The 22,760-nt window shown below is 47.6% G+C and overlaps 1 protein-coding gene across 1 annotated transcript; it reads left to right on the top strand.

Annotated features, from left to right (window-relative positions):
• Nucleotides 1-20,757: 20,757 nt before the first annotated feature.
• LOC100695130 (nuclear factor 7, ovary-like) lies at nt 20,758-22,457 on the top strand. The gene is made up of 2 exons (XM_005477729.4): nt 20,758-20,847; nt 20,949-22,457. Exon 2 carries the CDS (start codon nt 20,966-20,968, stop codon nt 22,358-22,360), a length of 1,395 nt encoding a protein of 464 aa, XP_005477786.2. The 5' UTR covers nt 20,758-20,847; nt 20,949-20,965; the 3' UTR covers nt 22,361-22,457.
• The last annotated feature ends 303 nt before the right edge of the window (nt 22,458-22,760 follow it).

The raw sequence follows: 22,760 nt of genomic DNA, 5'->3' as shown, positions 1-22,760 counted from the left end.
ATTCTCACTGAAGGCATCAAAATTGTGAATGAAAACATATGGAATTATAAAACATGTTTTATATTTTAGATTCTTCAAAATAGCCACCCTTTTGATTTGGCATTCTTTCCATGAGCTTCATGAGGTCATCAGCTGAAATGCTTTTCCAACAGTCTTGAAGGAGTTCCCAAAGATGCTGAGCACTTGTTAAAATTAAATAAAATTAAATACAGATAAGAGGCAAACCCAGGTTGTAGTGTGAATCGGGTGGTAAAATAGTCCAAGTTACAGCGCTGATGTAAACCTCTATGTTTGTTGGGAGCAGTTCTGATAGTCTGACAGCTGCAGGGAGGATGGACCTGCGGAAACGCTCCTTCATGCATCTAGGATGCAGCAGTCTGTCACTGAAGGAGCTCTGCAGTTCAGCAACATTTCTATGCATGGGGTGGGAGACTCTGTCCATCAGAGATGTTATTTTGGCCAGAGTCCTTCTGTCTCCCACCACCTGCACTGGGTCCAGGGTGCATCCCAGAACAGAGCTGGCCTTCCTGATGAGTTTATCCAACCTCTTCCCCTCAGCTGCCAATAAACTGCTGCTCCAATATACAACACTGTAAAAAATGACAGATGCCACCACAGAGTCATAAAAGGTCTTTAAAAGCGCTCCCTGGACTCCAAATGACCTCAGCCGCCTCAGCAGGTAGAGTCTGCTCTGACCCTTCCTGTAAAGAGCATCAGTGTTGTGGCTCCAGTCCAGTTTATTATTCAGGTGAACACCCAGGTACCTATAAGAGTCCACTATCTCAATGTCCATTCCCTGGAAGTTCACCGGTGTCAGTGTGGTGGATCTGCGTCTCCGGAATTCCACCACCAACTCCTTGGTTTTCCCGGCGTTGATCAGCAGGTGGTTCTGCTGACACCAGTTTACAAAGTCCAGAGTCCACTGTCTGTACTCACCTGTGATGAGGCCGACTATGGCAGAGTTGTCAGAGAACTTCTGTAGGTGGCAGCGTGGGGAGTTGATGGAGAAGTCTGCAGTGTAGAGGGTGAAGAGCAACGGTGCCAGCACAGTTCCCTGTGGGGGGTGGCCGTACTGCAGACCAGCCCATCAGAGACACAGCCCTGTGTCCTCATACAAAGTGGGCGTCCTGTGAGGTAGTCCAGTATCCACTGGGACATGTGGTGGTCCACTCCTGATAGCTCCAGCTTGTCCCTCAGAAGTTATGGCTGGATGGTGTTGAAAGCACTGGAGAAATCAAAGAACATGATCCTCACAGTGCTTCCAGGCTTCTCCAGGTGAGTCAGAGCTCGGTGCAGGAGTTAGATGAAGGCGTCCTCCACCCCAATGCCAGGCTGGTAAGCAAACTGTAGCGGATCCATTGAAGACCTCACCACAGGGCACAGATTGTTTAGAATCAACCTCTCGAGGGTCTTTATCAGATGTGATGTCAGGGCTACCGGCCTTTAGCTGCTGAGGTCCTTGGGATGGGAGGTTTTTGGTCCTGGTACCAGTAGCAGTAGCCCAGATCAGCTAAAACTAAGAAAATTGACTTGAACCTTAAGTTATGATTCTTTTCCCAATGCCTAGCCATCATAGCCAAGCTTAGGGTTTCCCCACCTACCAAATCCCACTTTAACCCCTGACTGTAGTAATTTTTCTGTTTAGATGTGAAGGTAAACCCACATTCTACAATATAGGCAACAGAAAATAGAGCTAATTTTAAAATATGTCTTTTTCTGATCATGTTCTATCAAACTGATTCAAGCGTACATTCGTTAGAGTGTAAATTTAGACTGAAACAAAGTTTATATTCCCATGAACTCACTGTATTATATTAATATACCATGAGGGTCATTTGGGTTTGTACAAGAATTGCTGGTAGAATTGTCCTGCAAGCTACTTTCTTATTTTTAAGTAAATTTTAGAGCCTGGACTTTTTGATATTTGCTTGATCAAAGGATTTGAATATGTAAAAGATTTTTTTTTTAATATCTGCTATTCTACTAAAGCACAGAATGTCTGTACTTTTACCACCTTTGCCTATAAGAGATGTGTGCTCACAAGGTGGAGCTTGTTCCTATTTAAACACCAAAAGCCTTTATCCCTTCATCTTACATTAATAATAAATTAAAAAAAAACAGCTGTGTGTGATCCGTACATCACAGCTGTCTTTTAAACTGCTCCCAGACTATCTATAAATTAGTTTTCGTAACCTCTTTGAATTATCATATACCTCTGCATGATTTAGAGTCACCAGTTAATCTAACAAAAATGTCTTTTCAAACTGAACAAAGAAATCCTTCCTTTGAAAAGGAAGTCCCCAAATCTTCTTCCAGTAAGGCAACAGCGCAAACCGCCAAACCACCCTGATCTCAGCCCAAATACTTTATTTTCTGGTGTCCTACAACAAGGGAGGCTACACTAATACTGCCAACTAGGGCTGAAATATATAAAATGGAGCACATTTGAATTAAAAAAGCTACTTTGTCTATTGTACTAGTTTTAGGTGATGGCCTTTGGCTGAACACTGAGCCCCTTCGGAAGTTGATGCAGTAGATGAGTGGACCAAGTGAATAACTGACTGAACTTGAAGACCAACACAAAGATTGTACAACAACCAAGGAGATGAGCAGGCTCTGTTTCCCAAGGAATCTGAGGTTCTTCAATATGTCCAGCTTAAAGATTGAGAGTTAATATCAATTAATGTACTGTGCTTTGGTCTGCTGGCTGAACTATCTGAAGACTAAGGTGTCAGGGTACGCTGTGAGGCAGGCAGGAAGAAGACCCAAATGCAGGACTCATAAACACAAAGGGATAAACTAAAAGAGGCAGCTGTATTGTGCTGTACAATTCAAACACCAAATACAAGGGGGGAAAACTAGAAACAAGGAAATAAATCTGGGAAACAGTGAAGCTAAGACTTGAACCAAGAACTAGGAGTAACATGCAGCACAGAGGAAACACACACACACACCTACACACACACACACACACACACACACACACACACACACACACACACACACACACACAGAGTAATATGGGACAACATGACAGAGGTTTTAAATACACAAAGGATAACGAGGGGATGGGGAACAGGTGGGAACACAGCTCGAATTAATCAGGTACAATGAGACAGGGAGGAAGCAAAACTGAACACAGTGAACACAGGACTTGGAACTGTCACAATAAAAAAGGAAACATGAGACAAACAATAAGATGCGGACTTGACTACGACACGGAGACATGACTGACTTGGGGAGACAGAGGGAACATGGATCACAGAAACAGGAGTAACTAAACGAGAAATGTAAAGCACAGTAAAGGCACAGAAACAGAAACCTAGAGACTTGTAACAAGAAAAATAAAATAAGCAGAAACCAATATAGAGAACCAAAACCTCGAAAAACAAAAAAATCTAATAATATAAAATTAAACTACAATTTACACACTCTGGGTCACAGACCCACTACCATGATATAAAGAGTGCTGACTACCCTCCACGGTCACCTGACCTTAACCCCACTGAACATTTATGAAGAACTCTGTGACTCTGGTGGGTATTTTCACTGATTCAAGTTTTCATTCAAACTAGTGATCCAGTGAGCCACCAGTGAGGAACTTTGTATAAAAATGTTGTAATTCATAAACAATGAATACCACACTTTTGCTAATGCCCTTGGATTAAAGGCAAATGTATTGTTTGATCTTAAAGCCACTGAAAAATATTGAACATTCACGAGGATATTTTGGTGTGCACTGAAACACACCATGTGTGGTATTTAGAATGGCCATTTATCAGGCTCATAAATGCTGGTTTATGAGCCTGATGCGGTAAGCTGAGCACAGCTTCAACCGTCTGTTTGTTGAAAAATAGTAACGTGGCCAATTAGGGGGCTCTGTTGGCTCTTAGGTGACGGTTTCCTCGTGGCTGCGTGCAGCAGGGCTAGGGGAAGGTCTGTGCTGACGGACGTGGGTTACTGACCTGGTAGCCTGACTGCCCCTGGGTGGGTCCGGGATGGGCGTGAGGTTCTAGGGGCACTCCGTCTCTGGGCTGGGGCCCTGGCCAAGCCTCAGGGGCTTGGGTCCTGGTTGGTGTGTTGCCGGGGTTGTGGGCGGGTGGGTGTATGGGGGCCCAGTCCTGGCGCAGGGTGCCGCCTGTGCATCGAACCACCTGGGGGGCTCTTCAACTGGTGGGGGAGGTTGTCACATCCTGCAGGAGCCTTCCTCTCTTCAGGAACTCTCTCTGCAGGAGGGGGAGATACAGGAGAGGTGGAGGAAGATCTCAGCCTGGGCGTCTATTGTCTTGTGTAGTCTGGAAGATGAGTGGATGATGGGGTGGGTGCAGTTTTCTCTGTGGTGGGGTCAGGTGGACTGTCCCGGGCTCTGTGGGGCCGGGCGGCGCTGCTGCACTGGGCCCCGGTCTGGATGGGCCTGGGCCCCCCTTTCCCTGGCGGGTTGCAGAGTATGGGGGTGCCTACTGGGGTCAGCGGGGGAGCTGGCCCCAGGGAGGGGTCACTTGCCCCTCCCTTCCTTCCCTCCCCATCTCCAGCTGCCTCCCTCTTCCCGCTCCACCACAATCACCCACACATGCAGGGCCTTGGGGTAGGGGTGTGTCACCAGGGTGCAGAGGAGACATCCCCCCCCCGTGGTGGTCTGTCCCCTTCTGGCTGCCTCTGCCTCAATTTTATCCCACAACTTAGACATTCACATTACTCACACTCTCATTACACATGCATATAGGATCTTGGGGGTGGGCACGCTACACGGATTCCAATCACCATCAGGGTGTACACCTCACCCCTGGCGTCGCTGCCCACCTCTCAATTTTAAATACACGTAGACATTGAGGGCTAGCAGGAGGGGCTATACGCTTACCTGCTGCTCTGGCAGGTAGCTCCATGCCCTCCTGGGTTTTAAATGCACCTTAGAACACACATACATCAACACTACATATGAGCGGGTGGAGGGAGGTTTGGAGTCTTCCTACACCCCCGTTCTCTGCGGCCTGCTGGAGCGGGGGGGCTTGGAGGAGGAGTTGGCCGTCCAACTGGGGTCTGGAATGTGGGGCCTCCCTGCTGCTGCGGAGTCGGGGCGGTCTGCTTCTCCCCACCGCAGGGAAAAGGGTAACACCACCTGGGTCTGGGCGCAGTTTCCCCCTCCAGGGGCAAGGGTACCTAGACCCGGGGCTTAGAGTACGCTTGGGGAGTGTGATTGTGTGTACAGTGTCTATTTATGTCTGTCTCCACGTTGGGTGAGTGTTGAGTAATTGTATATGAGAGCATGAGGGTGGGAATGGATGTTTGTATCTGTGTGTGCCTGTATGTCTGTGTCTATATGTCAGGTTGGGTATCAGACCCCACCTCTCTGGGGACATCTCAGGCCCTCCAAGGTTTGGAGGCCTATCTCTCCCCACCACTCCCCCTGCCGGTGGCAGACGCCCTCAGACATCGGTGCGTTGGTGGCTCTTTGTGTCCGGGGGTGGGCGCCTGGGTACCCACTGGCTCACTCCTTGGCGGCTGCTTATCGGGGAATGGAGCCTGGGGCTCGCTCGGGCCACTTCGGGGATGGGGTGCCCTCGGCCTCTCGGCCTGGGGCTCGGTCACTCAGGCACAGCTGGCTGCCGGCGGAGCTCACGGGCACGTCACTGCAACCCCCCCTGGCTTCTGCTCCGCGGCTGCTGAGTGACCCCTCATCTGGGACTCTCCTCAGCTCTTTCTGGGATAGTAACGCAGCTGCCCCTCTGTTGGTCTTCCTTGGTCTCTTGTGTTCTGGGGGCCTCTGGATGTCTAGAGTTTTGATCTCCTCCATACCTGCTTCACGCCCTTGAGGACGGGGCAGTGGCCCCCCACACCCTCTAGCAGATCATTACATGAAGGAACCTTTTAAAAACAAGCGCGTTCATGCTCACAGGTGTACACACGGGTGATCACACACACAAACTACACCCTTTTTGGCTCCTACCTCAAAGTACACTGTGCGCTGTCGATCTCACGTGCTGCACCATAATGTTTAATATTTAGTATTTACTGTCATATTCCCATAGATCATTGTGATGATGTTTATTACTCTCGTTTTCTTCTGCTTGCTTTCTTTTTTCTTTCTCAACAGGTGAACCAGGTGATCGATATATGTATTTTTTTGTCTGCTTATTCTGTTGGTTTTTGTTTTTTGCCCTTTTTCCCCCGTCCCTCTTCTCAGGTTTTTTTTTTTCTTTTTTTCTTTCTCCCCTTTCTTTCCACCAGTCAAGTCTGTCCCGTATTCAGCAAGTGAAAATAAAATAAACAATAAAAGGTGAATCAAATGGACCATTACGGCAAGGCTGGGATGGTCCATTTGGTAAAGTAAATCCGTTGGGCATCTTTCTTCGCCTTTAGACAATAATTCTGATGGCAAAAGAGCCAAACGGGACAGGTAAAAAAAAAAAAAGAAAAAAAAAAAGAAAAAAAAGAAAAATAGTAACGCGACCACACCGCATTTTCTTGTTATTAACGGTAACGGTGTTGTAATAATAGGAATAGTAATTAGTTAGATTACTCGTCACTGAAAAAAATAAGGCCGTTACTTGTAAAGCCATTATTCCCATCGCTTAGTACAAGGCAACGTAATGCAGTTTGCAGGATATAAATATGAAAACTATACAGAAATATCAAATAAAAAGCTATACAGAATGTGAGATTATTATACCATCCTATGCCACCTTATACGTCTAATCAAAGAATTGTTGACTCATTATATGGCTATAGGCCATATTATGCCCTGGATTAAAGATTGTGAAATCATTACACTGTTTTATGACTGTTTTTATACTGCTGAGTTATAAGAAATGCTGTTTGTGTAGAATCATGGCCTTCCTTTTCTGATTAGAAAGAACAAAACATACTGAACAGGAACCCAAGGTCGTAACTTAGACTCACTGAGAGAAAGAAATAATGTGGATGTTTAGGTTTTATGACTTTGGAGGGGGGCTGAAACTATGAGAATGTGAGAAACAGTCAGACACTTCGAGAGCTGCCGGACACCCTCCTGTCCACATCTCCCAGCTGGACGTTTATGCTCAAAGTGTCATATGGAAAAAAGAGATTGTTGATTGAGAATTTATACCCCGAGTGTTGTGCTTCCTTCAGCCCAAAGATCAAAGAACTGGGATATTTAACAAGGAATATGAACTATACAGAAATATGGAATATAAAGGTATTCAGAAATATGGACTGTGCAAGTTATAAACAGTTATAGAATTATAATTATCGTATTGTACAGAATGATTGTCTATACAGCATTTACAGTGGTGCAGTTCAGATAAGTGAAATATGTGGATAATTTCTACAGAGGCTATATAAAGTGCTAGTGGTTGTGAGTGGTGGTTCAGTCCATGTTATTATGGTGTGTATGAGGCTATAATTGTCCATTTGTTTGCTTTTGTCCATCGTGTGTGTGTAGGTGGTCATCGGTGTGGGAGGCTCCTGTAGCGCCTCCCAGAAGGGAGGAGGGTGAAGAGTCCATGTGATGGGTGACTGGGGTCTTTGATGATTTTCCCAGCCTTTTTCAGACATCGCTTCCTGTAGATGTCATTTATGGCAGGAAGTGGTGCTCCAGCGATGCGCTGGGCAGTTTTCATGACCCTCTGCAATGCCTTCCGGGCCGAGGCAGAGCAGTTCCCATACCAGACTGTTATGCAGTTGGTCAGAATGCTCTCAATGGTGCAGCGGTAGAAGTTCACCAGGATGTCTGAGGACAGGTGGTTCTTCCTCAGAGTCCTCAGGAAGAGGTGCGCTTTCTTGACCAGCTTGGAGCAGTTGGTCGTCCAGATGAGATCCTCGGAGATGTGGACTCTCAGGAACTTGAAGCTGCTCACACGCTCCACAGCCGTCCCCTTAATGTGGATGGGTGGATGTGGGTCAGCATTCCTCCTGTAGTCCACGATGAGCTCCTTGGTCTTCTCGGTGTTGAGCAGCAGGTTGTTTGTGTCGCACCACTCAGCCAGACGATCCACCTCCTCCCTGTAGGCGGCCTTATCGTTGTCATTGATGAGGCCAATCACCGTGGTGTCATCTGCAAACTTAATGATGGTGCTGGAACCATCGGCAGGTCTGCAGTCGTGGGTGAAGAGGGAGTAGAGGAAAGGGCTCATCACACAGTTTTGTGGTACACAGGTGTTCATTGTGATGTATATATACATACACATGTCAGGGCTCTAGACTAACTTTTTGCCATGGGTGCACCAAAGCGCCAAATTTTTCAACCGCATCGCTTAACACCGCAGTTTTACATGTGCAGTTTTTTTGGAGGGGAAATTGCAGTCCATACAGACAATATTGATTTCTAAATTATTAACTAACAATCTTGTGCTTAAAGTGCTTTTTCAATATTGTAGAAAATGTTAACCTTGATCATCATCTTGGCCTCCTCTGACGACCTGTTTGCTGTTGCATGCTGCTGAAAGGCAGTGGGGAGAGGGGACACTTGGGCAGTGCATTTATTGCAGCATATAATGTGCTTTCTGGATACACTGTGCTGTTTCAGCATTCAAAGATTGATGGCACCGTGTCAGAGCACTGGCTATGAATTTCAGACGGTTTAAGTTAAGGTCAGGCCTTAACCTAACAAAAAAGTTATCAATCGTTCTTTTCATCTTTTCTTATTACCCACAGCTACATCCACTTCTGTCGGGTCTAGGCTGCTCACTAGGGCTGGGTATCATCACTGATTTCTATAATCCATTTGATTCCGGTTCTCAAAGTCCTGATTCGATTCAATTTCGTCTCAGACAGTCAGAAATATTATAATTCTGATCATTTATCAGTACTGATACGCATGAGACTTCATCAGAATTGTGAACATCACAGCAGATGCCTTTGTGTCAAAGTAACTTAGAATAAAACACAGAAAAACATGAAGGAGATTTTTCTGGCCTGGCTTTTTATAGCAGATAACCTTAAAAATATTCTGCAATATTCTGTAATTTTGCACAATTTTAAAAAGTTTAAATTTCTTCAGTATTGAACAGCAGAAAATAGGCTTTCTTGTCCGAGGTCATTTAAGTGAAAAGAAAAAGAAAAAGAATAAGACAGTGGCCGACAGCGCTGTAAACAACGGTAGACTGATGCGTAATAAGCGAATGAAAGATGCAGAAAACAGAGATTTGAGACGGGAAACTGTTCTTGAAATACACACAGAGAGAGAGTGAGAGAGCTGTGCATGAAGTGTGATTTTTATCGTGGTGGAAGCAAAACAGCAAAACTCAGAGGGAATTCATGACGACATTGATCAAATGTGAAGCGTAGTTTGCTGCTTCTTTTGCTGCTGGCTCAGTGAATTTTGGTTGGAGAGAGACAAAACCTGCAGCTCAGAATCTAGCGCAAAAAGACGTAAACCCAGAGCGGACCCAACGCATCAGAATCACTGAGCTCCGAAAGCGTGTCTGTGTACGGGCCGTCGGGTGAGAAAACCGAGAAAGACAAAGCTGATTCTGATGCATCAGGTCCGCTCTGTTTACACGTCTTTGTGTGGAATCCGTGTACCTGCTCTCATTTGCTGTTTGGTGGTTGTTGAAATAGTTTTGTGAGCTTTAATCTGAGAATCTGGCGTTTCTGGCAAAACACAGTTATATTTAAAAGTCAATTCAGGATTTAATGAATCGATATCGCTTGATTCAAGCTACTCACCTCCCTCTTCCAACTGCACTTTCAAGTGGACCACGGCCAATCAGAGAGGTCCCGCCCCTGACTATCTCTGATTGGTTTAGTCCACGATAGGGACATAATATGTGTCTGTTGTTGACCACACGGAGAGTTGCAGAGATTTTTTTGTTGTTGTTGTTGTTGTTACCCGAACAGTTGGTCGCACTGGTGCGACCAAATATTATTTTTAGTCGCACCACTGAAAAATTTGGTCGCACTCTAGAGCCCTGCATGTGTATTAGGGGTGGAGGCGAGCCCGAATAAGGTATTTGGAAAGGCACGAATATCGCGTTTTTTACGAATACTTATTTCGAACAAATACTTGTTCCCGAATACAAAAATATTTGTATTCGGGAACAAGAAAAACTTTATATCAAAAAGCTGGGTTTCCTTATGAGACCATAGTGCATGCCCGGAGAGTGAGTAAGTGATGTGTAAAAGGTGAGTGACACAGGATGCTCCACACAGTAACAGAGAAGGCTCGGCTGAGCTATAAAAAACTGAACTGCATTACTATTTTGGTTGAATAGATTTTTTATACCTTAACTGGGTTAACTGGTACCTTAACTGTAGAAAAGTAAACAGAAGAAAGAAGAAGATAAATAACAATTTAACATAAACCAGTGACACACTCCAGGGCCTGATCAACTCTGGCAAGGCATCCTTGGATGAGGGTGTCTAGTGGTAATGGCCGAAACACCCTATGGATCCAAGATCCACTACTGATGATGTGTCCCAAATCTTAATATGATAATCCAGATCAGATCTCTAATCCCCCCAAAAAAGGCAGATTAGCTTGGGTGAAAGACCGAAAGTTGTGGCCCACTAAAATCTGTGCTGCTGGTAAAGTTTCTGGGCTGCCTTTGCTCATAACAGCCATCCCTCAAGATTCTCACCATTAAAAGTAATGCATTATCAAGGAATACAATATCTACTCCTTTTACTGAATCAGAACTCTGGAGTGATCCAGTCACTGCTGCAAAAGGACAGCTGACAATCAGGGAAAGACCAGATGACAGCCTGGAAAGACTGCTGACAGGAGGGAATAGACCCTAATGGGGCTGGTGTGGTTTAGCGCCTCATACCAGCAGGACCCAGCGCTTTTTAGAGTACTTGGGTACACCCAATATTGACAGAAATCTCAAAGGAGAAGATACCCCTAGGGTCTGCGAGAGCAGGGGTGGAAGAAGAACCTTTCTGGACGGATTTAATGGCAACGAACCACGGAACAGCACCAACGATGAATAGATCAACCACCACTGCAAATAATGGACCATCAATCACGGTAGGAAAGAAGCTGCAGAACTGCATTTGTGGCTGGTCAAAACTAACAACTGACATGGGTCTTAAAATCCACCAAGGAAGGAAGAAGTGCCTCAGCGAGAAAGGGGCCTCGCATTGACACATACTTTTTGAGAAGTAAGTCAAATCAGCACCCCAATCAAAGTTCATTGTCAAACAGACTCCCCCATAGTCTCCAGACTGGAACTCAGTCAAACCCAGCCATAGCAGTTCCCAGTCTAGAGCTTAGCCAACCACACCCAATATTAGATTCTAGCCCAGGGCCCAGGCATTTAAAATTAGCCCCTAGCTTGGAGTTTAACCACCAACAGCTAGCAACACATTTATGTACAGATGTAACCCAGCATCAATCAACACCATCATCCAGCCCAGAGCTCATCCAGAAACAGCTAACAGAATCTTCCAACACTGAGTCTAGCCAACCACTACAAGCAAGGGAAAGGAAGATGGAAGGTAGGAAAGATCAGATTCTGTGGCCCAGATCCAATGAGAAAAGAGAGTGGGAAACCATTGACTCAGAAATGGCTCTTATACTAGATCAACAAAAGAGTCCAGTTGAAAGGAAGTTGGAGAACCTAAGAACCATAATCTACAGCTATCGGGCCGAGCAATTTGGGGTAAAGAACAAGAAAGGCTATTTAAACCAGTTAAAGTCCAGGAGACAGTGGGAAATTGACAGATTAGTGAAAGAGAGAAGACAACTGAGGAAGCAGTGGAGGAGGGCCCATGAGACAGAAAGGGAGGAACGGCCTCCCTGATCTCCAAACCACAGTTTGGCCATAACGAACACCATGTTCGAACATAAGAGTGTCCATAAGTGCACGTGGCACCAGGACGCTCTAGTGTGCAGGTCAATGATCGATTTTGTAATCATATCACCAGACCTGCAGCCATATGTTCTGGACACTTGGGTAAAGACAGGGGTTGAGCTGTCAACTGATCATCACCTGGTTGTGAGTTCGATCAGGTAGTGAGGAAGGACGCTGGACAGACCTGGCGCACCTAAACATATATCTCCAAAAGTTGAATCTGTTCATCTGGACGTAGCGTTTTGTGGGAGAAACGTTTCGTCACTCATCCAAGTGACTTCTTCAGTCTCAGCTGACTGCAGGTTTCCCCAAACCTTATAAACAGTACATTTGCATAATGACTGAAACCAGCCCACTGAAGGAACAATGGGCTGTGAGGTCAGTTCCTTAATCATAATTATGCAAATTCCCATGACCATTGATCAACAATCACTGACCAAAACCCACTGATCAAAGAACACTGATCAATGGCCATGAGTACCATTCACAGAGAGTTGGGGAATGGCTCCAATCACAGCATTGTAAGATGGCGAAAGATGTACCCTTAGGCCCCCTCCTCGATTCAGAGATGCTCTTTCCCTTTTCACGTAAATGGCCTCCTTGACTCCGCACTCAAACCAGCGTTCTTCCCTGTCCAGGATGTGTACATCCTCATCGTTGAAAGAGTGTCCACTGGCCTGTAGGTGTAAATAAACTGCAGAGTCCTGGCCTGATGAGGTTGCTCTTCTGTGTTGTGCCATCCGCTTCACTAGAGGTTGTTCGCTGCCCAGGCGAAAACCTGTAGTGATCCCGTATGTGTCAGGAGTATCGGAACAGTTGAGACGCATTTTTTCTAAACACCGGGTCTCTGTGGCTTTTAAACCCCAAAATACGCTGCGCCAAAAACTGGTCCACCCCAAGGATCGGGTCCCCCGACACAAACAGAGTAACATAGTGTACGCTGTTAAGTGCCAGGAGGATTGCCAGGATTTATACATCGGGGAAACCAAACAACCTCTAGCGAAGCGGATGGCACAACACAGAAGAGCAACCTCATCAGGCCAGGACTCTGCAGTTTATTTACACCTACAGGCCAGTGGACACTCTTTCAACGATGAGGATGTACACATCCTGGACAGGGAAGAACGCTGGTTTGAGCGCGGAGTCAAGGAGGCCATTTACGTGAAAAGGGAAAGACCATCTCTGAATCGAAGAGGGGGCCTAAGGGTACATCTTTCGCCATCTTACAATGCTGTGATTGGAGCCATTCCCCAACTCTCTGTGAATGGTACTCATGGCCATTGATCAGTGTTCTTTGATCAGTGGGTTTTGGTCAGTGATTGTTGATCAATGGTCATGGGAATTTGCATAATTATGATTAAGGAACTGACCTCACAGCCCATTGTTCCTTCAGTGGGCTGGTTTCAGTCATTATGCAAATGTACTGTTTATAAGGTTTGGGGAAACCTGCAGTCAGCTGAGACTGAAGAAGTCACTTGGATGAGTGACGAAACGTTTCTCCCACAAAACGCTACGTCCAGATGAACAGATTCAACTTTTGGAGATTTACTTTCCTGGATGATTGAGAATGCATCAAGACCTAAACATATAGTGGGGGTATGCTGGGAACCCCTGGCAGAAGCAATGGTCTGCGAGATCTTCAACGCACACCTAGAGCAGATCTTTAAGAGTATTCAGAAGGAGACTGGGGACATTGAGTACAAACAGACTACGTTCAGCACGTCCATTGCCAAAGTCTCTGCACTGAGCTGCGGCCACTAGGTGGTTGGTGCCTGTTGTGGTGGTAACCCCCAAACCAAATGGTAGAGCCACCAGGCTGAAGAAGGAATCCTATTGGGCTTGGTTAGCCTGTGGGACTTTGAAAGCAGCTGATAGGTACCGACAGACAAAGCAGAATGCGGCTCGGGCAATGGCTAAATGCAAAAATTCAGGTGTGGGAGGAGTTCAGAGAGGCCATGAAAAAAGAGATTCTGGCAAACCATCAGACAACTAAGGAGGGAAAGTGGTGCTCTACCTGCATTGTTTATAGTGTGGTTGGAGTGCTTCTGACTTCGACTGAGAAAATTGTCGGGCAATAGAAGGAATATTTCTCCACATCTTCTGTGGAGGAGGTGAAGTCACTGAGGCAGTTAAACAACTTGGTGGCAGAGGCCCTGGGGTGGATGAGGTCCGCCCTGAGTTGCTGAAGGCTCTGGATGTTGTAGGGCTGTCCTTGTTGACACAACTGTACAATGTTACATGGAGATCAGGGGCGGTACCTCTGGATTGGAAGACCGGGGTAGTGGTTCCCGACCGGGCGGGAGGCACCGGCGGCGACGGAGCAGGTCAGGAGGCCGACCGGGCGGGTGGCACCGGCGGCGACGGAGCAGGTCAGGAGGCCGACCGGGCGGGAGGCACCGGCGGCGACGGAGCAGGTCAGGAGGCCGGCCACGATGGCGAGGATGCCGAGTCATCGGCCTGGAAAGCGGCCAGAAAGGACGAGCAGGCCAGACAGGACGTGCAGGACGAGCAGGCCGGACAGGAGGTGCAGGACGAGCAGGACGAGCAGGCCGGAAAGGGCGAGGACGTGCAATCAGAGGCCTGGAAGGAGGCCGGCGCTGTAGAGGCGCAGGATGCGGTCCGGATGTCGGTGTGGCCGAGGCAGGACCAAGCGAAGCTGTAGCCGAGGTCAGACCAGGCGAAGGCGAAGACTCGGAGGCCGGACCGGGCGAGGATGAAGACTCGGAGGCCGGACCGGGCGAGGATGAAGACTCGGAGGCTGGACCGGGCAAGGATGAAGACTCGGAGGCTGGACCAGGCGAGGATGGCGCTGCAGGCGACGGCGTGGGAGCCGCGGATGGAGGAGCAGGCGGTGGCGCTGCAAGCGACGGTGTGGGAGCCGCAGATGGTGGCGACGAAGGCTGGACGGGCCCCTCGGACCCTCCAGCGGAGGTAGGTTGCTGTGGCTGGACGGGCCCCTCGGACCCTCCAGCGGAGGCAGGTTGCTGTGGCTGGACGGGCCCCTCGGACCCTCCAGCGGGAACAGAAGGCTGGACGGGCCCCTCGGACCCTCCAGCGGAGGCAGGTTGCTGTTGCTGGACGGGCCCCTCGGACCCTCCAGCGGGAACAGAAGGCTGGACGGGCCCTCGGACCCTCCAGCGGAGGCAGGTTGCTGTTGCTGGATGGGCCCCTCGACCCTCCAGGCGAGGCAGACGAAGGCTGGACGGGCCCCTCGGACCCTCCAGCGGAGACAGACGGCTGGGCAGATGAGTGAACAGGTGAAAACATAATTGGCCGAAAAACACTAACCTTTGCTTGATCCATAAGCTCTGCAACGCCAGGTCCCAGTTGTTTAGCCAACTTAGTTATGGCAGGTGGCACTCTGTTGCCAGTTCTATTTGCCAGCTGAGGCACGGAAAAAGACATAGGCTGAGAATCTGCCAGAGAAACAAAAGGAGTCCTAGACATAACAGCAGCCACAGGGGCTGGCCGGAACACTAAACAGTCACTTTCTCCCAAAACTGGGGTGTGCTCAGTTGTTCCGAAGTGGCAGTGGCGTGAACGCTGTTTACTCCGGGAAGGGGGAGCAGGCAAACTGGGCCGCGAAGCCTCCAGGTGACCGGGCTGCAAATCCTCTGGCTCACCACACAGGAGGAGTTCTCCAGAACCTTCAGCAGAAACACTGTCCTGCTGTGGCGAACGCAGCTGCTTAACAGCGAGCTCCGTCTGCTGCTGCTGCGTTGGTGTGGAGAGAGAGGCTCTGACGTGCTCCCTCCACGCGGCTATGGTGTGGCTCAGATATGTGTCCATGGAGAACTGATGAAGCCGGGGGTTGGTTGTAATCATTGCCTCGACCGTGCTCAGTCCCACAGCCATAGCCTGTAAGCTATCGGCCTGAGCGATGCGGTCCAGCAAATCTACCAACCCCTTCATCTCAGTCTCAAAATCCGAGGTCGAACAGTCTGCGGGGTCCATGTTCTGGTCGCGATCTTATGTTAGGTGTAGGCTGTGTGCAGGCAGGAGTGGTGGTAAGGAGGACGCAAAGTGCAGACTCCGGAAACAGACGTGAACTCAAAACAGCTTTAATGCTGAACTCAAAAGTGTAACAAAACTAGGAATACAAAATACACTTACACAGACAGAACACACAGCAAGTTAAGGGTAGCTCGCGACAAAGACAAACTGAAACACAGGGCTTAAATACATAGAGGGAGCAATCAGGGAATGGACAACAGGAGGGAAACACAGCTCGGGCAAATCAGAACTGACGAGACCAGGAAGCGTAAACTGAACACACTGAGATAAGACAGAGACCTTCAAAGTAAAACAGGAAACACATAACACAGACTGAACAAAAGACACAGACTCACATGCCGGCACTACAGAGGGAACAGAGACGTGGGACCAGGGCAGACACAGACACTGACTGGACACGGGGATATGGCGGACAGGGGAGACAGCAACTAAGGATTACACAGAGACAAATGATAAGACATGACTCTAACAAAAACCCGAAGACTAGAAATTATAAATAATGTAATAAACCCAAAAACCCTGGGTCAACGACCCAGGCATCCTAACATTAATATGTATTGCCCCTCTTTCTAAAAACAAATAAATAAATAAAATAAAATAACAATGCGGTTTTCGTCCTGGTAGCGGAAGACCACTCTTTATCCTCTCGAGGATACTTGAGGGTGTATGGGAGTTTGCCCAAACAGTCTATATGTGTTTTGTGGACTTGGAGAAGGCATTCGACCGTATCCTACGGAGTGTCCTGTGGGAGATGCTCCGTGAGTATGGGGTGTTTGGCCCATTGCTACAGGCCATTCAATCCCTATACAACCATTGCAAGAGTGTGGTCCGCATAGCCGGCAATAAGTCGGACTCGTTCCTGGTGGGTGATGGAGTCCGCCAAAGCTGCCATTTGTCACCAATTTTGTTCATTTCTGTTCATAATTTTTAAGGACAGACTTTGTAGGTGCAGCCAAGTGGTGGAAGGCTTTCACTTGGGTGGTCTCAGAATCTCATCTCTGTTCACAGATGATGTGCGCATGATGCGGTTCTGTTGGCTTAATCAGGTGATGGCCTCACGCTCCCCTCCTGCCCCAAGTGGAGGAGTTCAAGTATCTTGGGGTTTTGTTCACGAGGTCAGTGTCTTGACAGACGGATTGGTGCTGTGGCTGCAGTGATGCAGACACTCTACCGGTCCATATTGATGAAGAGACAGCTGAGTGTAAAAATTTACTGGTCGCTCGACATCACTATCCTCACCTATGGTCCCAAGTTGTGGGTAGTGACCAAAAGAAATGAGATTGCGGATACAAGTGCCAGAAATGAGCTTCCTTTAAAGGGTGCTTGGCCTCTCCCTTAGCGATAGGGTGAGAAATTCAGCCATCTGGGAGGGGCTCTAATTAAATGGTAAATGGTCTGTATTTGTATAGCGCTTTACTTAGTCCCTAAGGACCCCAATGTGCTTTACACTATATTCAGTCATTCACCCATTCACACACTGGTGATGGCAAGCTACATTGTAGCCACAGCTGCCCTGGGCCGCACTGACAGAGGCGAGGCTGCCGGACACTGGCATCACCGGGCCCTCTGGCACCACCGGGCCCTCTGACCACCACCAGTAGGCAACGGGTGAAGTGTCTTGCACAAGGACACCACGACCGAGACTGTTGAAGCCAGGGTTCGAACCGGAAACCTTCCGATTACAAGACGAACTGCCAACTCTTGCCCCACGATCTACCAAGTAGAGCCACTGCTCCTCCACAAGGAGCCAGTTGAGGTGGTTCAGGCATCTGATAAGGATGCCTCCTGAGCGCCTCCTGGGTGAGGTGTTCTGGGCATGTCCCACCTGGGCTAGGCCCAAGGGCAGACCCAGGAAATGCTAGAGAGATTATATCTCTCGGCTGGACTGGGAATGCCTCGGTGTTCCCCCGGACAAGCTGGAGGAGGTGGCTGGAGAGAGGGAGGTCTGGGCTTCTCTGCTTAGCCTGTTGCCCCCATGACCCGGCCCCAGATAAGCAGAAGATGAATGGATCAATAGATGGATGGATAAAACAATAAAGAGAACCAAAACCATGAATAACAATAAATCAAAGTACATAAACTTAAAATAGAACCCCACTCAACATTTATGAAGATATTTTCACTAATTCAAGTTTTCACTTAAACTAGTGCAGTGAGCCAACTAGTGAAGAAATGTGTATAAAAATGTTAAAATTCCCAAACAACTAACAGAATACTATTGTTAAGTGCTTAAGTTAAAGCAACAAGGGATTGTTTGGTCTAAAATTCAATTAAATAGCTTGAACATCCACACATATAGTATGTACGTCATGTGTATGCACTGAAACTCAGCATGCGCAGGAGAGAGTTCTACCAGGATCTGTCAGTTGTGTCTGCTTATATTTTAGCAACAGCGACCTGAGTATTAAGTGTCGCCCTTTCTTCTTCTTCTCCTCAGTAATCGCCACAGTGGTCTAGATCCCACCACCATCTGATCTACATGATGTGCTGAGTGCGTTTCAAAACAGGGATCCGGGTTCAGCCTTCATTGTAGCAGGAGACTTTAATAAAGCAAACCTCGGACAAGTCATGCCGAACCTTTACCAAAATGTCACATGTCCGATGAGGGGAGATAGGATATTGGAACATTGCTAGACGCTATACAAGAAGGGCTACAAGGCAGTTTCACACCGGGTTTTTGGGAAGTCTAACCACAACGCCATCTTCCTCAACCTGGAGTACAAACAACACATACGGAGGGATGAAGTAACCACGAGGGAGGTGAAACGGTGGTCTGCCCGATCAGATGCGACGCTACATGACGTGGTTAAAGACGTAGACTGGGACATGTTGAGAGCATGCTGAGGCGACATCAATGAGTTTACACATGTAGCAGTAAGCTTCGTAAACATGCTAGCGAAGGAGATCATCCCCACTGCAAGAGTCGTGACGTTTCTGAACCAGAAACCGTGGGTGGACAGATCGATCCGCACTGCAGTGAACACCAGGACCACCATCTACAACGCGGGTCTCGCCACTGGCGATATGAGTGCCTACAAAGCGGCCTCATGCAGCGTGCGGCGCATTGTGAGTGATGCTAAATGTCTGTATCGGGAGCATGTGGAATCTTGCTTCAGCCAGGGCGACACACGGAGCATATGGCTCGGACTATGCGCAATCACGGATTACAAAGCCAAGGACACTGCACCGACCAACGCACCAATGAGCTGAACCAGTTCTACGCCTGTTTCTAGGTTTGCCAGTCGGCTAATGCTAACTACTGCCTGACAACTGAGGACAGTGACATCATCAGAGAGGGACCTGCGATCAGCATCGCACAGCATGATGTCCGAGCGGCGCTGAGGAGAGTGAGCACAAGGCTCTTGGCGAAGGCGGTTGCACTTTTTCTCCTCTCCTCTCCCCCTTATCTTCCCCGCTTAGCCTCTTGTGTCCTTGTCTAGTCTCGTGTATTTTTGTATTACTTTTCCCTGGAACACTCTCTCACAGTCTGTTCTCTGAAACCTAAAGAGGAATTATGGATTTGATCAACTGGTCCCTGAATGCAATTGACACCCTTTTCTCAACGAGAAGTCTGGGCTCGGGTGAGCCTGAGTGTTTCTTGCTGATCGGAGCTGGCTTGGCCCTGGCTTATCGAAGATTAAAGAAAGCGGAATCGGCTGTTCAAAACCCCACAAGGCTGCCCGCGGGGATTGAAACGATGGGACGAGTGGTGAGTTCTCAAAATGTGCTCATTGAGCGCAGCACGGATAAGATCTTGGAGAAGCTCACGGCTGCCGTGAACACTCAGAATAAGACCTCTGAGCGAAAATTGGATTACATCTTGGAGAAGCACTCAGAAAAAGACCCCTGAGCGAAAATTGATTACATCTTGGAGAAGCTCACTGCGGTCGTGAGTTCTCAGAATCTGCTCTTTGAGCACGAGAAGGACAACATCACGGAGCGTAACTTTGATAACATCATGGAGAAGCTCACAGCTCTCCAACAGGAGATTGAGAGTCCTCCTCTCACCTCATTTTATGTATTTTTGTTGTTTTTTTCCTATCAGCCTACCTCTCTGACATGTCTTCCCAATGTGTTGTTTGTGTAAGTTTGGTGAGAAGGTTCCTTTGTAAGTGCTCATGTGCCATTAGAGTGCTGCCTGCTGTAACCCTAATTTCCTTCGGGATTAATAAATTCTGATTCTGATTCTGATTGAGGCAGGACCAGACGACATCACCGGCCGTCTGCTACGGTGCAGTGCTAACAAATTATCAAGTGTGTTCACTTCGATTTTCAACAAGTCTATGTTTAAGTCTGTGGTCCCCACATGCTTCAAGAGATCCACCATCATCCTTATGCACAAGAACAACAAGCCCTCATGCCTGAATGACTACCGGCTAGTTGCACTAACCTCAGTGGTTATGATGGTGTTCAAGAGGCTATTGAAGAATATCATCTTCTCCACCATCGCAAACACCACAGATTGGCTCCAGTTTCCTTACCCTCCCAAAAGAACCACAGAGGATGCCATTGCCCATGTCCTGCACACCACCTTCAGTCACATGGACAAGAAACAGGGTAACTATGTGAGATTGCTGTTTGTTGATTACAGTTCAGCGTTCAACACAATAGTGCCCGGCAGACTGTTCTTAAAGCTGAAGTATCTAGGACTCAACAGTCACCTGTGTGCATGGGTGTTGGACTTCCTCACTGGCAGAACTCAGGTGGGGAGGGTGAGTAGGTGCAGTGAATTACACTTTATTTTCTGATCTTCATAATATGATGTGATTCACAGCTGCTGGCAGTTAAATGTCTGAACTCTGGCATGAAACACACCCTTATTTTTGGGTGATGCAACAGCTTTGTAAAAGGAAGGTGAATGAAGTTCCGCCCCTCATGTCACTCACCTAAGAGAAACGAGAAAACAGGTTGTTCCACTTCCTCGGTAAAGAGAGACACACACACGATCAGACTGAGTTTAGACCAAACTAGCAGCTTCCTCTGACTGAGTCAAGCTAAAGGAGAGAAAAGTGGAAAACTCCAACACTGCTGCTTCAAGCTGCTGACGCTCCACACACTGAATGTGAGTTTGAGCCAAAACACAATTTAAAGGACGTTTCAGTGAAGGTAGTAGAGGAGGGAGGGGAGCCAGGACTGACTGTACTTCCTGTCTGTTGTTTTCAGCTTCACTCACAGACTCAATGGCTTCCAGATCAGAGGAGGATCTCTGCTGTCCGGTCTGTCAGGAGGTCTTCAGAGATCCTGTTATTCTGTCATGTAGCCACAGCTTCTGTAAAGACTGTCTGAAGAGATGGTGGAGAGAGAGACCAACACACCACTGTCCAATTTGTAAGAGAAGATCTTCAAGGGAAGAACCACCTTTAAACCGAGCTTTAAAGAACCTGTGTGAGTCGTTCTTACAGGAAAGGGATCAGACAGCTTCAGAGGCTCTCTGCAGTCTGCACTCTGAGAAACTCAAACTCTTCTGTCTGGATGATCAGCAGCCAGCGTGTCTCGTCTGCAGAGACTCAGAAAGACACACCAAGCACAGATTCAGACCCATCGATGAAGCTGCACAACAACACAAGAAGGAACTTCAGGAAACTCTGGAGCCCTTAAAGAAGAAGTTAAAGGTTTATGAAGAAGTTCAAGTGAAGTTTGATCAAACAGCAAAACACATTGAGGTCCAGGCCCGACACACAGAGAGGCAGATTAAGGAGCAGTTTAAGAAGCTTCAGCAGTTTCTAGCAGAGGAAGAGGAGGCTAGGCTGGCTGCACTGAGGGAGGAAGAGGAGCAGAAGAGTGGGATGATGAAGGAGAAGATGGAGGCTCTGAGCAGAGAGATAGCACCTCTTTCAGACACAGTCAGAGCCACAGAGGAGGAGCTGAGAGCTGAAGACGTCTCATTCCTGCACAACTACAAGGCTGCAGTGGAAAGAGTCCAGCGCTGCCCCCTGCTGGATGATCCACAGCTGCCCTCAGGAGCTCTGATAGACCAGGCCAAACACCTGGGCAACCTGACCTTCCACATCTGGAACAACATGAAGGACATGGTCTCCTACACTCCTCTCATTCTGGACCCAAACACTGCTCATCCAGAACTCATCCTGTCTGAAGATCTGACCAGTGTGAGAGGAGGAGGAGAGAGGCAGCAGCTTCCTGATAATCCAGAGAGGTTTAATGGATTTATATGCTCTGTCCTGGGCTCTGAGGGCTTTAACTCAGGGACTCACAGTTGGGATGTTGAAGTTGGAGACGGTACATGGTGGGCACTGGGTGTGTTAGCAGAGTGTGTGCAGAGAACGGGAAGCATACGGTCTGTATTATGGAGAATACGGTTCTATGAAGGTAAATACTCAGCATGTTCACCATCAGCTCGTCTCACTGCTCTCTCAGTAGAGAAGAAGCTCCAGAGGATCAGAGTGAATCTGGACTGGAACAGAGGAAAGCTGTCGTTCTCTGATCCTGATACTAACACACACATACACACCTTCACACACACTTTCACTCACAGGATGTTTCCATATATCAGCACTGATGGTAAAGTGAAGGTGTTGCCGTTGAAGGTGTCAGTGTCAGTGGAGCAGATGAGTTGAGGATGATGATATTTCTAATGTTGTTTCCTGTCAGTGAATTGAAGCTGTTAAACTGCAGCTGTCCTCCTGCTGCCTCGTTGTTCCAAAGCTCTTTGTTTCTCTTTTAGTTCTCACTGTTTCTTTCTGTTTCTGCTGTCCACCTTTTCACATGGAAAATCATTTCACTGTTTCTCACTGAATGACTCCCCAAACTAGATTTGAAATTCTATCAAGTTTCTAATCATTACAAGTGATTCATGTTTCTATTTGATGTGTGTAAATGGAGATGATTTAGTTTGCTGGGATATGGACTGACATGTGTTGAATGGGGCGAAGCAGTTTGTTGTTTTTTCTTCTCTGTTTATGACAAAAATAAATATATTGTCAAAAAATTTCTAACACAATAGAGTTTCTTAAATCT

The sequence above is a fragment of the Oreochromis niloticus genome, linkage group LG3 (genome assembly GCF_001858045.2).
Source record: "Oreochromis niloticus isolate F11D_XX linkage group LG3, O_niloticus_UMD_NMBU, whole genome shotgun sequence".
Classification (NCBI taxonomy): domain Eukaryota; kingdom Metazoa; phylum Chordata; class Actinopteri; order Cichliformes; family Cichlidae; genus Oreochromis; species Oreochromis niloticus.
This window is presented reverse-complemented; position numbering and strand designations above follow the sequence as displayed.